The sequence below is a fragment of the Exophiala dermatitidis genome (genome assembly GCF_000230625.1).
Source record: "Exophiala dermatitidis NIH/UT8656 unplaced genomic scaffold supercont1.8, whole genome shotgun sequence".
Taxonomy (NCBI): domain Eukaryota; kingdom Fungi; phylum Ascomycota; class Eurotiomycetes; order Chaetothyriales; family Herpotrichiellaceae; genus Exophiala; species Exophiala dermatitidis.
Window position 1 is genome coordinate 705,141 of NW_008751653.1, and position 13,740 is coordinate 718,880.

General features: G+C 53.6%; 3 protein-coding genes across 3 annotated transcripts; 2 read left to right on the forward strand and 1 right to left on the reverse strand.

Annotated features, from left to right (window-relative positions):
• Nucleotides 1-865: 865 nt before the first annotated feature.
• Nucleotides 866-10,208, reverse strand: HMPREF1120_08995 (uncharacterized protein). Its single transcript, XM_009163268.1, has one exon. The coding sequence runs from the start codon at nt 9,975-9,977 to the stop codon at nt 9,588-9,590; it is 390 nt and encodes a 129-aa protein (XP_009161516.1). The 5' UTR covers nt 9,978-10,208; the 3' UTR covers nt 866-9,587.
• On the forward strand, nt 2,637-4,670 carry HMPREF1120_08996 (protein phosphatase; the record flags this gene model as incomplete). The annotated part of the gene is made up of 1 exon (XM_009163269.1): nt 2,637-4,670. One exon carries the CDS (start codon nt 2,637-2,639, stop codon nt 4,668-4,670), a length of 2,034 nt encoding a protein of 677 aa, XP_009161517.1.
• A 567-nt stretch (nt 10,209-10,775) lies between the features above and the next one.
• On the forward strand, nt 10,776-13,630 carry HMPREF1120_08997 (minichromosome maintenance protein 4 (cell division control protein 54); the record flags this gene model as incomplete). The annotated part of the gene is made up of 2 exons (XM_009163270.1): nt 10,776-12,956; nt 13,043-13,630. 2 exons carry the CDS (start codon nt 10,776-10,778, stop codon nt 13,628-13,630), a joined length of 2,769 nt encoding a protein of 922 aa, XP_009161518.1.
• Between the last annotated feature and the right edge of the window lie 110 nt (nt 13,631-13,740).

Consider the following 13,740-nt stretch of genomic DNA (forward strand, 5'->3'; position numbering starts at 1 on the left):
TCCTGAATCTTGATATCAATAATAATGCTGTTAGCCCGGAGTTAGTACCACGACTCCTGAAGCGTGACAACGATCATGACTTGGAGCATGACGGCTGGTGGAGAGAGTGAAGCCACAGACCCAGCAGCCCACTGCCTTTTTGGAAGGAAGAGGAGAGCTGAGTGGGGGTTGCACATGAGGCCGTGCCAGTGTCTTTTTGCCTGAGGATGCGATAATGTTACAATGTTAGGTACGTCTGTTGCTTGAACTCTAGAGAGGAGTCGCCGCACTGCATTGCAGTCCAGCCAGAGCTCTGTCGGTACCCGGTAGGTTAGGTGCCCGCCTTCCCAGAACCTTGGACTGTAGCTGAAAATTGTACATACAATGTATATTGTAGGTTCCTGGTCTCAGCCGTAGCACTCGGTACCATGGAAAGCTGGCTGCACCCGGCAACAGGAAAAGCCTGAATCGTGCTCGGACCACTGCCACTGGCACTGCAGCCTGGGCCAAAAGTTGCGCTACCAAACTAAGTGCGTGGTAGTAATTGCGCTAGGTACCCGGTACCTCCTGCTACTGGGCGCTTGGCTGAAGTAGCACGTACCAGCTACCACTACTCTCGCTACCTTAACGTTAAATTCCCGTCAGCTCCCGCATCCGGGTATCCGTTTCCGGCCAGTCTATGACCGTATCGCAGAAGCCCAATGCTCGCACACAAATCTGACGCGACCAAAGCATCACCTTGTTCGGGGGAGAATGCAAATGTAAAGCGCAGCATACCACAGGACATACCACCCCTGCTCCCACCAGATGCATCTCAATGCGGCCATCTCCAGTGGAGGTGATGGCGCTTTCTGGACAATTGATGGCGCTTTCTGGACAATTGATGCCGTGTTCGCGCATTTTGCACGACTAATCAGTCCCATAAACGTTTCAGACCAATTTCTCCGGTCTCCCCCGCCACACAATTGCCATCCACTTATGCACAAATTCTGTTGGAGCAGTTCGCTTGCGATAATAATACAACTGTACATTGTAATCCCACCGGACAAGGAAGACATATCGTAGCCATCATGATGCGGCAAACACACTGTAGAGAACAGGTACACATCGCCACATAAGAAGCTGCAGTGCTGCAACTCTGCGTTCTGTGTTCGCTTCTGCATCTGAACATCTTCACTACTGTACGCACCGCCTGGGATTTTGGTGGCCCGCCTGGCGCTCACTTATTACCCTCCCTCCCAGTCTTGCATGAGACTCGTACGACTCCGACTCCTGATATCAAGCCGATCCCCACTGCCTTCTCTTGGACAACTCCGCCTGGCGTTGACCTTTTCACCCAGACCAAACCACAACCGCGTCGTCGACTCCTCTGCCCCATGCTCACCCGCCATTAGTGCCTCTGCCAGTTGTTTAGGTGCAGCCTTGGCTTGTCAAGTTCTGTTGGGTCCTCGACGCTTGAATTCTTACGCCACCGAGCTGCCCACTTTTCAGTTGCGCTACTGCATCCTGCAGCTTAGCATCAGATTCCCTGCTGCGCTTCTTGTCAACTCTTCGCCTCCGAGTCTGCGCTCGAGCCGCGCCCTCGCTGTCTCTCGCCCACCTGCGCTGCAGCCACTCACTACTCCAGGCTTTGGCACTCCATCCCTGCCAGCTGCGCACTGGATCCCTCCCTCGCCCTCAGTCCTGTCGCCCACCGTTCACCGCAGATCCGGGAGCTGCTTGCTCTGAGGCCCGCTCGAGACTCAACACCTTTGGCGCCCGGCTCGCCAGCTTTTCCTCGCCCATCGTTTATCCACCGCTCAAATCCACGTCCTCTTCCCTTTGCACCATTTCACACATCAACCACCTCTTCCTCTATTTCCCTCAGGCTCTGTGCCAGCCGACATCTTCGACCAGACGAAGACAAGAGCTGGAATTGACTGAACCGCAGGAATATCATAATTGGGATATCACCGCGAGCGCGTGGTGTGGTTGGTCCCCGATAAGCGAAACAGTCCGGATCAGCGTGGAAAATCCCTCGCCCTCCAACAAAGAAAACAAGAGAACGGCTACAACAAGTGCATTGTTACCGCTTGCACTCTTGTCTGCTTCGACTCCTTCCAGACGCCCTGTTACGGTCTCCCGTGCAGAACATCTTCGAAGCTCATACTGTACGGTTGATCTCTGGTCCCGTGGTGTGATTCGACTCCCTGCAACGCAACCACAGTGACGGGACAGCTTCACGTCCTGAAACCTCCCTCTCGATAGGCTTATTAGCACTCGAGAGATCCGAACTCGCGCCTGCTTCCATCAATTAGTAAGTGCCTTCCTGTACAAGTCTCTGCTAGTTTTACGCAAAGACCGCGTCCAATTTCGTGAGGCCCTCCAAAACCCGCGCTGCCAGTGGTAGCGGATCAAACGTGGCTGCGCTCTGACGAAAGCCTGCCAACTTTCATCCTCACCTCGTACGACGTTCCTCCGCCTACAACGCTCCTACCACCTCACTTATTTTTATTGTCACCATGCTTTGACCGTATACTGACCTGGAAATTCTCTATATTAGACTGTCTTCTCCCCACAATCTTCTTCGGCCCTCCTCGGGCTGCTCTTGATGAGCCTCGTAGCGTGCTCTACTCTGCAGCTCCCGGTTCGGGTGTTTTGACCACACAACTGACCGAATGCCTTACACACCTCCCTCCCAGCTTTCGCCCGCAGCTTCGAAACGTCCCAGTCCTACCCCGAGCAGGTCTCACTCTTACATCAAAGGACAATTTCCATCATCCCCGGAGCAGCCTGCTTCCCCCGGTCGACCAAACCTCCCCCGTTCCAGCGGGTCGTCCTCCTATCTCACCAAACACCGGAGAAGTCCCTCCTTGACCGAGGCTAAGAACGATATTGTATATAACGGCGAGGCCTTTCAAGAAAATGGGACTTTTGACCCCCACGGTAGCATCCGCAAGTCGCCTCCACCTGTGAACAATGCATTGATACCCGCAGGCATGACCATCTCGCCCCCCGAATCCTCCCACAACTCAAGCGATGATGAAGAGCCCCAACGTGGGAGAACGAGGGATCTTGAGTTGGAGAATCTGGAAGCATTGCACGCTGCCATCAGGTCAATAGAACAAAGAAAAGAGGGCTCACCGAACAGAGCCAACCAAAATGGCTCCACCACCTCAAAAGAAGAACCAGCAAGCTCCCAAGACGATCGACAAGCTCAATCGCCGAGTGCGGAGACGCAGAGGCCGCCTCTGTCGCAGGAAGCCCGCAAGATCTCCCACTCTCGATCGTCCACCGAGTCAAGCATCGTCTTCGAGACCCCCACCATCCAAACACCTCCTCCCCTAGAAATTCCACAGCAGCCTGAAGAGAGTGACAGTGACGGGTCTCGGTCTCCCACTAATCGTCCCCCAATGGTCCGCAAGAAATCGGGCGAACTGGTTCGTCCGGCTCTGCGACCATCATCCCGGAGACGGCCGTCGAGCATGCCTGGCACTCCCACCTACTCGAAAGCGGTTCACTTCGACTCGCACCTCGAACACGTCAGACACTTTCTCCAAGTCGACAGACCGCTGGCAGTCAGTGCTGGGTCATCACCTGTGGAAAACTATGAGAGTGAGAATGAGTTCCCCTTTGGATCGGACGAGTCCAGTGCACGGCCCCGTGGGTCTCAGTATGACTGGGAACTGCGGCTGGCAAACTTCCCAGCGGACACCGAACCGCGCAAATCACAACCTGTCTTCGTGGAGAGGATTTTCTTGTCTTCTGACCACAAGAACCTGATCGGTACCGTTGCTGTTCAAAACCTCGCCTTCCAGAAACTCGTCGTCGCTCGGTTCACCTTCGACTACTGGAAAACCACCTCGGAGGTCGTTGCTGAATTCAACAACGATGTCCGTCGGAAACAAAACAATGACGGACTTGATCGATTCAACTTCACCATCAGACTAGCTGACCAAGCCAACCTGGAGAACAAGACATTGTTCTTCTGTGTTCGCTATACTGTCAATGGCCAGGACTACTGGGATAACAACGGTGGTTTCAACTACCAGGTTGATTTCTCTAAGAAACCCAAAACCCAGCAGAGCAAGAACAGTATGCCAGGACTTGGAGCGCGGCCGGTCAGTGCCTTACCTCGCAGTCGACCATCGCCACCTACCTCTTCTGGGCGACCAAAGTCTTTGCCAACGTCATTTGATGATTTCTCCACTGGTTTTGACAGCTTTGGAAGCTTTGGTCAATCCGCAGGTTCTCTCATGGGCGAGCCTAAGCTCAAACTGAGGAGCCCGCGGTCCAAGACTGAGCTCCTGTCAGATGCTCCTTCGCGCCGTAAGCAAGGCGGAGGCAATGCATTTGGCAATAGGTACGACTTCAACTCGTCACTGTCGGCTGCCAAAAACAACGCCTACGCGGTCTTGGGTGAACAATCCGGCTTCTCTTCGAGGACAGATACAAAGCAGTCTTCCCACGAGGTTCCTGCGGCCAGCCCTGCGAAGAGCGTAGCCACTGCTCCTCCCAGACACGACGTAGGCGTCAATGGTTCTTCAGCCGCAGCTGCTTCTGCCGCTCCCGGCTCTGCGCCCATGACATCCAAGCCTGCCGCTTTGGTTTCAGAAAAGCCACCACTCACCTCTCAGTCCTATCAGGAACTAGTGGACAAGTACTGCTTTGTAGGTGCCCGGGGAAACAGCGAGCAAGTCAAGACACATTGAAGTGCTAATTATTGCTGCAGTTTGGGACAGTCAAGTCGCCTGAGCCTCTGACGAAGACTGCTTTGAGCACGGTGGACGGTGCGGGGGACTATGTGTACCGCTGGGACATGAGCACCGGCGGCAGTCCTCACTCAACGAACTCGTCGGGCACGTCCACTCCAACCGCCACTCGAAGTTCGTCTCCGACTCCAACTTCTCAGTCATTCAAGGCGTCTGGTTCCTATCACGCTCGGTCGTCCTCACCAATGTCGCGGTCGAGTTCGTACTTCGGCTCTCGACCTCAATCGCCTGCGTCGTATCGATATCCCTACCATTCATCAGCGCAGCATACCTTGATGTCCGAAGCGCCCACGCCGACCGCTATCCGTGGATAAAACTCTGATCACATTCCTGCTAAGCGTTTCGCAACACAAAAGCAGCCTCGCATCTGAAAATGCCCTCACTCTTGGTCCACCACTCTGGAAGATGGTCCCATGGGTTATTCGGGTTTGCGACAAAGTTCGATAGCATCTTTGACAGCAGGTGGTTTGAAATCGTGGGTTTGTTTTGACCTTCTCTGCAAAGCGTTCGGGCACGTTCGTCCGAGTTCCACGTATTCCAGCATTGCCAGGTTTTGGACGACTCATCTCCAGACGGCGTTTTTGAGGGTTCTGGGTTCTTTTCTTTACTTATTGTTAATAGATGCGCCTCTTCTCCTTTCGAAGGGCGGTCGCTTTGATCGCCGCTTTGTCCATGGGAGGGATCTGGTGAAGGCTGACCCCGGTAGAATGGTTATGATTGCGAGATGCGACCGTGACCTGTGATGGAGGTGTTATTGCAGTGGGATTGAGCGGAAAAGTTTTATGACGGGAGGGATTTCTTGTAAATTTTGTGGTTTTGGCGAGTGAGGATTAGGGGTTGGATGAAGTTGGGACGTCGACTCCAGCTTGTTGCGATCTGCGAGCCTTGAGTTGTGTCGGAGCTGAAAGCCGGCCCCATTGGTTGCTCCATGCCGAGCTTGTGGCACAAGGTTGTACAGGTCTGGGGATTGACAGTTCCCTACACGCCAGCGACTTCCTCATTCGTTCGCATCGTACATTTTCCGCGTCCGTGTGTCAGTTTTTCAGATGAGACCAGGAGTACATAGATATCTGAATGAAGACTGATGATAGATCAAGTTTCTCCAATCACTGTTGCTCTTTGCGCTCTTATTGTCGCTTGTTCCGCAAAGTTTCGGAAGGTTCGACCTGGCCATAAGGGTGCGACGTAAGGACTCCGCGTCTAGTGGATTTCGAGTCAAGCGGACCTTCTTTTTCCAGTATGTTGTTGCTATGGGGTTTGGCATTGATGGTGCGCATTTTCGGTCATGATAGGGGTGAACACCTTGTCGATCCTTTGCAAGGCTTGAGGCTCACGAGGCTCCATGGTGAACCGACCCGATCGAGGAAAGCGCGGCGCGGTACGGAGCGCGGCGGGTCTGGCTCCCGCTCAGCGTCGTCGCACAGGGACGCCGAAACCTCGAGACGTGAAACCATGCAGGAAGGCATTATCGGGTTGAGGTGGCGCATGCGCACCACACCGAAAGTTGTGTCCACAGAATGATTATATCGTTATGGGGAGGTGTCGAGCGATGCGATGCGCTGCGTTGCGCTGCTGATAGAGGCGGTTCTTGATCGATGGTGTGCCTCGGGCGCCGTTGAGGGGATGTGCGAGGACGAAGTAGAGCTGTTAGGCTAAGAGACGCAACGCCTTGCCTTGCAGGATCGCCAGAGGTAGGTACTGTCGGTAGGTACTATCAGTCGGGCAGTAGGAGATGGGCCGGCTCTAGACAGGCGGTGCTGTCATGGGAAGAGACTGTAAGAGAGGTATCGAAAGAGAAAGGCGAGTTGTCTGACGGTATGCGATGCGCATACGTAGTGACTGAGTAGATACTTGCGCGAAGATACCGGAGAGAAAAAAGCGGCAGGTCGCAGATGGCAGATCGCAAGTCGCAGAGTAGATGAAAAACGCAGGCCAGGAACGGGGGGGGCTCACCCCTTTTTGAAACCAGTGGAAGCCGCCGCTGGGAAGGAAACGTCGCCGTGATCGAGAGTACTCTGAGGACTGAGGCTGGAATGAGGCAACAATGTGGGAAGCAATAGTACCATAGGTAAACTGACTGGTCACATTATTTGGCAGACGTGAGACCCTTTTCCCTCTTTTCGTCGCAGGAGGGTCCGTTATCTGGCACCTCTCCCCCTTCCCTTACAAGGTAGGGTTCAGCTGGGTGGGCACACGGAGCTGGATTTCGGCTGCCATGGTTGGCGAAATACCTGCGGGTTTATAAACGCCTGACAAGGGTCCTAGTGATGTTCGGATGTTGTGACAGGATATTCATTCAGGGCATCCAGATTTTCCCATTTTTGCCCGATGAAATGCGAGTGTTGCAGTGGATCGTTCCAAGGGAGAATACCTGTCAGATTGGGATCGGATAACCAGCTATAAGGCGGTGGCAGTGGACAGCGGACGGGCGGGTAGGCGGACCGCAGGGGTGGGAGTCCCGATACGTTTCAGCCCGGTCTGTCAGTGGCCGGGGAAGTCAGGAACCAGCCGTTAGTCGCAGCCCTGAAATGGATGAAACCCTGGCAAAGAAAAGGGGATGCTGCTATCTGTTGGAGACGGCGTGACGACACCGCCTGATGCCTGGTGCTTGGTGCCTGAAGCATAGGTACTTCAAGTCGGTCCAGACCTAGTCGTGGACTTGTTGTGGTAGTAATAGGAATCATCGTAGCGGTAGTGCCCAACTTGAGCTTGGTGAGGCGGAATGTGCCAGGGTTGGGCCGATGAACCATATCGTTCGGCCAGGGCGTGCCTGAGTTGGCATCTCGTGGCCGATTCGTTCGTTACAATGACATTCCAGGGGATAAGCAGGGCAGGACTACCCCTTGCTGCCCGATTGAATGTTGGTTGTTCCTCCTTCGGACCTGGTTATTGAATGCCGGCCCAGTCCTGTTCGCTAGTATGCCAAATATGCCAAATCAAGGCAGGGAGCCCGAGGGTTGGAAAGGTCCCTGATTCGGGTAGCCTAGCAGTCGTGGCAAGTTATAATAAGTATGTCCTGTCAGGAAACATACTAGGTACGATGACCAGAAACAGCGAGCGTCCGTCCAGCATAGAATATTGTAACATTGTAGATCCTATCGCAGGAGGGTGCTCAGAGTGTGAAGTAAGTGAGCAGGTGCAATCCGGGGTAGACCCTCAACATAAGGTAAATGAGTTCTTGCATATCCACCAGCACTGGCATTGCTAGAGTAGAAATACAATGATAGACTGCAATCCTTTTACCCGGCCCGTTGCAATGTGGATGCGAGACGGTCAATAAAGGACGGTACAGTCCCGAATGATCAATCTCCCTGGGACCGCCCTGTTCCTGACGATCTGGATCTTCTCCCGCATCGCTTATTCCAGGGATCCAAGGATGCAGCTTATCGGCTGCCAGGCTGTGTCCTTGGGCTGCAAGTGCCCGATGCGCCGCCGAGAGCCTGTCAGAGGCCAGTATTCTTCCGGTACCTCACCGCCTAAACTGCGCCTAGAGGTACCTAAAGGGTACCTAGCCGCGACTTGGACCAACTTCTCCCGGCTTCTACCCGCATCTCGTCTCCGTCGTCTCCGTTTTCTCGTCCTCTCCGCCTTTTGACTCCCGCAGCCCGCGTGATCAACATGGCACACAGGCAAGAAGCAATCTCTCGGTCCAATTGCGATCCACCGGTTACTCTGCTTTTGGCTTCACGAGCATCACAAGATAGCCGACATTAAACCACCGGCCACTTTTCCGGCGCGCTGAGCTCCGCTAGAAGCATCTGGACCCGATTCATACTCACTTCAATTGTGACTGCTCTTACCTTACCGCCTCTCTTTTAGCCATTGACTGGCTGTTTACTGAATGCTTTCTCAGGTCTTTTCCGTAGAATGCCTCCTCCCTCGTCCAGCTCTGGCAGACGTGGAACTGCCAGTCTGCTTCTCAAAGGTGACGGTCAAAAACTCATCGCAGACCCTTGGCGAAGAGGCATTGGGACAATCGCGTGGCCCCTGGTTGGCTTGATCGATCCTTCGGACGCCTCCGCACCGGACATGGCGTGCTACTTTCCATCGGGCTGAAAAGTGGACCCGCAAGATGGAGTTACTGCGAGGGTGGTTGTCAAACTCGGTGCTCCTCGAAACGCTCCCCAACTTGAAGCCCACCCAGTTCAGCTTCCTGGGCCTCCTCGTCGGCCATACCACTCTCGAACTGTGGACGTCGGATCATGTGGTTATCAATCTGGCACGTCTCGATTGGCTCTCTTTGAGCAGCTCTAGAGGGTAAGGACGCAGGGTGAGCTCAGCTGTGACTGTAACACGGCTAAGAAACTGCGGAGGGGGAATAACGTCCCAAATCTCTGTTTCCGCTCGGCTTCGAAGGTCCCATATCTCTTGAGACCCGAGTTGTTTGACCTGGTCTAAGTGATGCTCTGGCTAGCCTCGAACGTTTACCCGCCAACCAAGGTGTTGGATTCCCTGAATGGCCCACGCCGTGAGACCAATCTTCGGTTCTCAATTGACGTTCGTCATTCATTTCTTGCTGGTCCATGACATTTCAAATAAACATTTCTAACGAGTACAAAAGTCATGCACCCTGAAGATTCAGAGTTCCAGATTCAAGTCTGAACCCAGCCCCAGGTCCTTTCCAGTTGGGAGGTGCTGAATTGATGGTGCCAATGTAGGTCTCGACACCGGCTGGTACGTTCGAGGCAATGCCCACTATTATGATATCTCATGTCGACAGGGTCCTACAAGGTTGGCCTACGTTCACCGGGCTCCACTAGGAGGTATCTCTATCACTGGTACTTCCCGAGTCCAGACACAGAGACAGCTAGCAACGCCAGCCACAATCTCATTCCAGGTTAAACATCATGTTCTTTCTCACCCAGACTGGCTCCCGGATTGGCTCGCTGCACCTACACAGTGGTTGCAAGTCCGGCAGAATCCCAAAGACAGCCCGCTTGGATTCTCATGTCGAAATCCCTGCAATGAACGTTTCTCCCGAGACAGGGCATGGTTCTTAGAGGTCAGGCTCATCAAGCTGTGACTCTGCTTAGTTTTGCTGTGGTGGAATCGCCGTTTGAGTGGTGGCCAGTGGCATGAAAACGCCATGAAGTCCTGGTGTGATAAAGTCACCTGTAGCTTGCTGCTGCTGAAGGTGTGGCGCCGAGTCTGTTTCAGGGGCGGGCATTCGTCTTGAATTTTGACCAGAACAACATGTCCTAGGTTGGCAGTGCCATTGGTGATGGGTCCGCATACAGGCTGGTCCATTAGTCTATCAAATGCCTCCGCGCACTGCTTGCCGGACCCTGATCCCCAACTTCAAGATCAGCAGGTGTTAGTCGTTCCTCACGTAGCAGTCGTAGCTGAGGTTAAGAAATGCCCTATCCGGCCACTCGTCAGAGCAGGAGTAACGAAATGTACAGCATGTACCGAAAATCCACCTTTTCACCGCGCCGGATACAATACCTTCAGTACCTACTGATAGTCGTAGTATTGCAGCGCCGGCCGAGGGAGGAGGGTTACTAGTAAGTCCGTTGTGACTTTGCAGTCAGCTGTTAAAGCGGCAACCTGATACGGTACAGCACTGTGCAGCTTACGGTAATTGAGTTGAAGACGCCAAGAAACCACTTTACGCGGTCGCGTCTTGAACGCGTCGACGTGTCGGCGCTCAAAGTTTCCCCCTCGAACTCCTTTATGGACACGCAAACACTTGTAGGCAAATCCAACCTCAACCACCACATTTGCAACCACCATGTCGTCAACACCGTCTTCGCGCCGTCGAGGACACTCGTCGCGGAATTCACAGTCATCGACTCCAGCAAGACAGTCTCAAACAACGCCTCGAAGTTCAAGGCAGGCCCCCAATGGAGGCGCCGCTGCTGCATCTTCTTCACCACTGTTTTTTCAATCCTCACCTGTTCGATCGACTCCTGCGCCACCCTCCCAGTTAGCAAGCGATGGATTGATCATTAGCTCTCCTCCGAGGCACTCTTCTGAGGCTGGGGACCGCGAGACTACACCTCGAGCATCAACTCGACCTGTTGCCGGTATGATTCTCCTCCTATCATGACGCTAGCACCCATCTCACCGCGACCTTTAGACTCGTCGCCCGTCAGATATGACCCTAGCTCGAGCCCTGGGCGGGCCTCCAGTCGTGTTCAATCCGATGTTCCTACAAGCAGCAGCGGTGGACTCTTTGTCCGTCAAGACCGACGCCCTCGTATTTCGACTCGCAGAGGCGACATCCATTCTGACGCATTTACTTCTTCTCCCTCCCAACGACGTCGAATTTATATTGGCGAAGATGGTTTGCCAGTCCGCGATGGGCAAGATCCAGCTTCTGAAGCAACATTCTCCAACCTCAACCCGGACACTTCTGAAGCCGATGCTATGGGAGGGGATTCAACTAGAGTCATCTGGGGTACAAACATCTCCATACAGGACTCTATGTCAGCATTCAAGAATTTCCTATATAACTTCACAAAAAAGTATCGTTTATGGGCGGATGGTGCAACCGAGGAAGAGACGCGGGCATTAGGACCTGTCGCCGAGGAAAAAGAATATCTCGAGATGTTGCAAAACATGCGTAAGCTTGGTGTGCATGGCCTCAACCTGGATGCCCGCAACCTCAAGGCATACCCTCCGACCTTGAAACTGTGGCATCAGTTACAAGCCTACCCACAGGAAATCATCCCACTCATGGATCAGACAGTCAAAGAGGTGATGGTGGAACTGGCGCAGAAGGAAATGCAGGAATTGCAACGGTCTCACGATGCTACGGGTGCTTCGCGAGCTCGAAATGGCAGTTCAATGCCTCCTTTGCCGCACTCTGATATTGAGAGTGTGGCTACGCCGACTGCAACGCCTGCAGCAGCGGCTGAAGAGCTTCCCAACCTTGTCGAAGAGGCCGAGATCCGGCCCTGGAAAGTTCTGCCCTTCGGTCTAGACCAAGCGGTCAATATGCGTGACCTTGACCCCAAGGATATTGACAAGCTGATCGCCGTCAAGGGTTTGGTCATTCGAGCCACTCCAGTCATTCCAGATATGAAGGAGGCTTTCTTCAAATGCAGCGTTTGCAACCATACCATGTATGTGTCGATTGACCGTGGTAAGATTGCGGAGCCAACTGAATGCCCCCGGCAAGCCTGCAAATCCAAAGATAGCATGGACATTGTCCACAACCGATGTGTGTTCGCGGACAAGCAGGTAATCAAGCTGCAAGAAACTCCCGATTCAGTGCCAGACGGGCAAACACCACACAGCGTCTCTCTTTGTGTCTATGACGAGCTTGTGGACGTTTGCAAAGCTGGCGACCGGGTAGAGGTGACGGGAATTTTCAGAAGTAATCCTGTTCGAGTCAACCCCCGTCAACGGACAATCAAAGCTCTTTTCAAGACCTACGTCGACGTTTTGCACATTCAAAAAATCGACAAGCGGAAGATGGGCATTGATACATCCACAATCGAGCAAGAACTTTCCGAGCAAGCAGCAGGCGATTCCGAAGGGACAAGAAAAATCTCGGCCGAAGAAGAAGCTAAGATCAAAGAGACGGCAGCTCGTGAAGATATCTACGAACTCTTGTCCCGGAGTTTGGCGCCCAGTATCTACGAGCTGGACGATGTCAAAAAGGGCATTCTGTTACAGTTGTTCGGAGGCACGAACAAATCCTTCGAAAAGGGCGGGAGCCCCAAGTACAGGGGCGACATCAACGTCTTGCTCTGTGGTGACCCCTCTACATCCAAGTCACAGCTTCTGCAATATGTCCACAAGATTGCCCCTCGTGGAGTGTATACATCAGGCAAAGGTTCATCGGCTGTGGGTTTGACAGCTTACGTGACCCGGGACCCCGAATCAAAGCAGCTTGTGCTCGAGTCAGGTGCCTTGGTACTTTCGGATGGCGGCGTGTGCTGCATCGACGAGTTCGACAAGATGAACGAATCGACCCGCTCGGTCCTACACGAGGTCATGGAACAGCAGACCGTATCTATTGCGAAGGCAGGCATCATTACGACACTGAACGCCAGAACCAGTATCCTCGCGTCTGCCAATCCAATTGGAAGCAAATACAACCCAAACCTCCCCGTGCCGCAGAACATCGATCTTCCTCCCACTTTGTTGTCCCGATTCGACCTTGTGTATCTGGTTCTAGACCGTATCGACGAAGTCAACGACCGACGCCTCGCCAAACATTTGGTGGGAATGTACCTAGAAGACACTCCGGAGAATGCGTCTCGGGAGGAAATTCTTGTAAGTGTCTTCCACTGACATTGATGCGACCCTGAGCTTTGTGCCATTTCTCGAGATCGTTCGTTGTGCTGACTCATCTTTTTTAGCCGATTGAATTTTTGACGGCATACATTTCGTACGCCCGGTCCAATATCCACCCAGTCATTACACGACCAGCTGCGACGGCCCTGACGGACGCCTACGTGCAAATGCGCTCGCTAGGAAACTCCATTCAATCCTCGGAGCGACGCATCACTGCGACGACGCGACAATTGGAATCAATGATCCGGCTGTCGGAGGCACATGCTAAGATGCGACTGTCGTCCACCGTCACCGAAGACGACGTTGCCGAGGCTGTTCGTCTGATCAAATCTGCCATCAAGGCTTCCGCGACCGATGCCCGTACTGGTCTCATCGACATGGGGCTCTTGTCCGAGGGAGTCAGTGCCAGCGACCGCCGACGCAAGGAAGATCTCAAGCGCGCCGTGCTGGCTGTCGTCGATGACAATGATGCTGTGAGATCGGGCAACGCCATTCGCTATTCCGATCTGTATCGCCGTGTGGCTGAGGGCAGTTCTGTCGAAGTCGATGGTGCTGAGGTACAGGAAGCCTTACGCGCCTTAGAGCAAGAAGGAAAAGTCCAGATAGTTGGTGAGGGTGCCAGGAGGAGCGTGCGCCGGATCACGGGTGTATAGAACCATGTTGCGCCTGTCACAACCCGGTCTGTCTGGTGTCCAGAGTATTCCGCCGATTGGAAGTCTCTCCTGGCTCTACATTGTGCCGTTGGAGTTTGACACACCTGTGA

Coding starts and splice junctions, on each gene's coding strand:
- HMPREF1120_08995 (XM_009163268.1), bottom strand. CDS start 9,977: ATGGACCAGCCTGTATGCGGACCCATCACCAATGGCACTGCCAACCTA.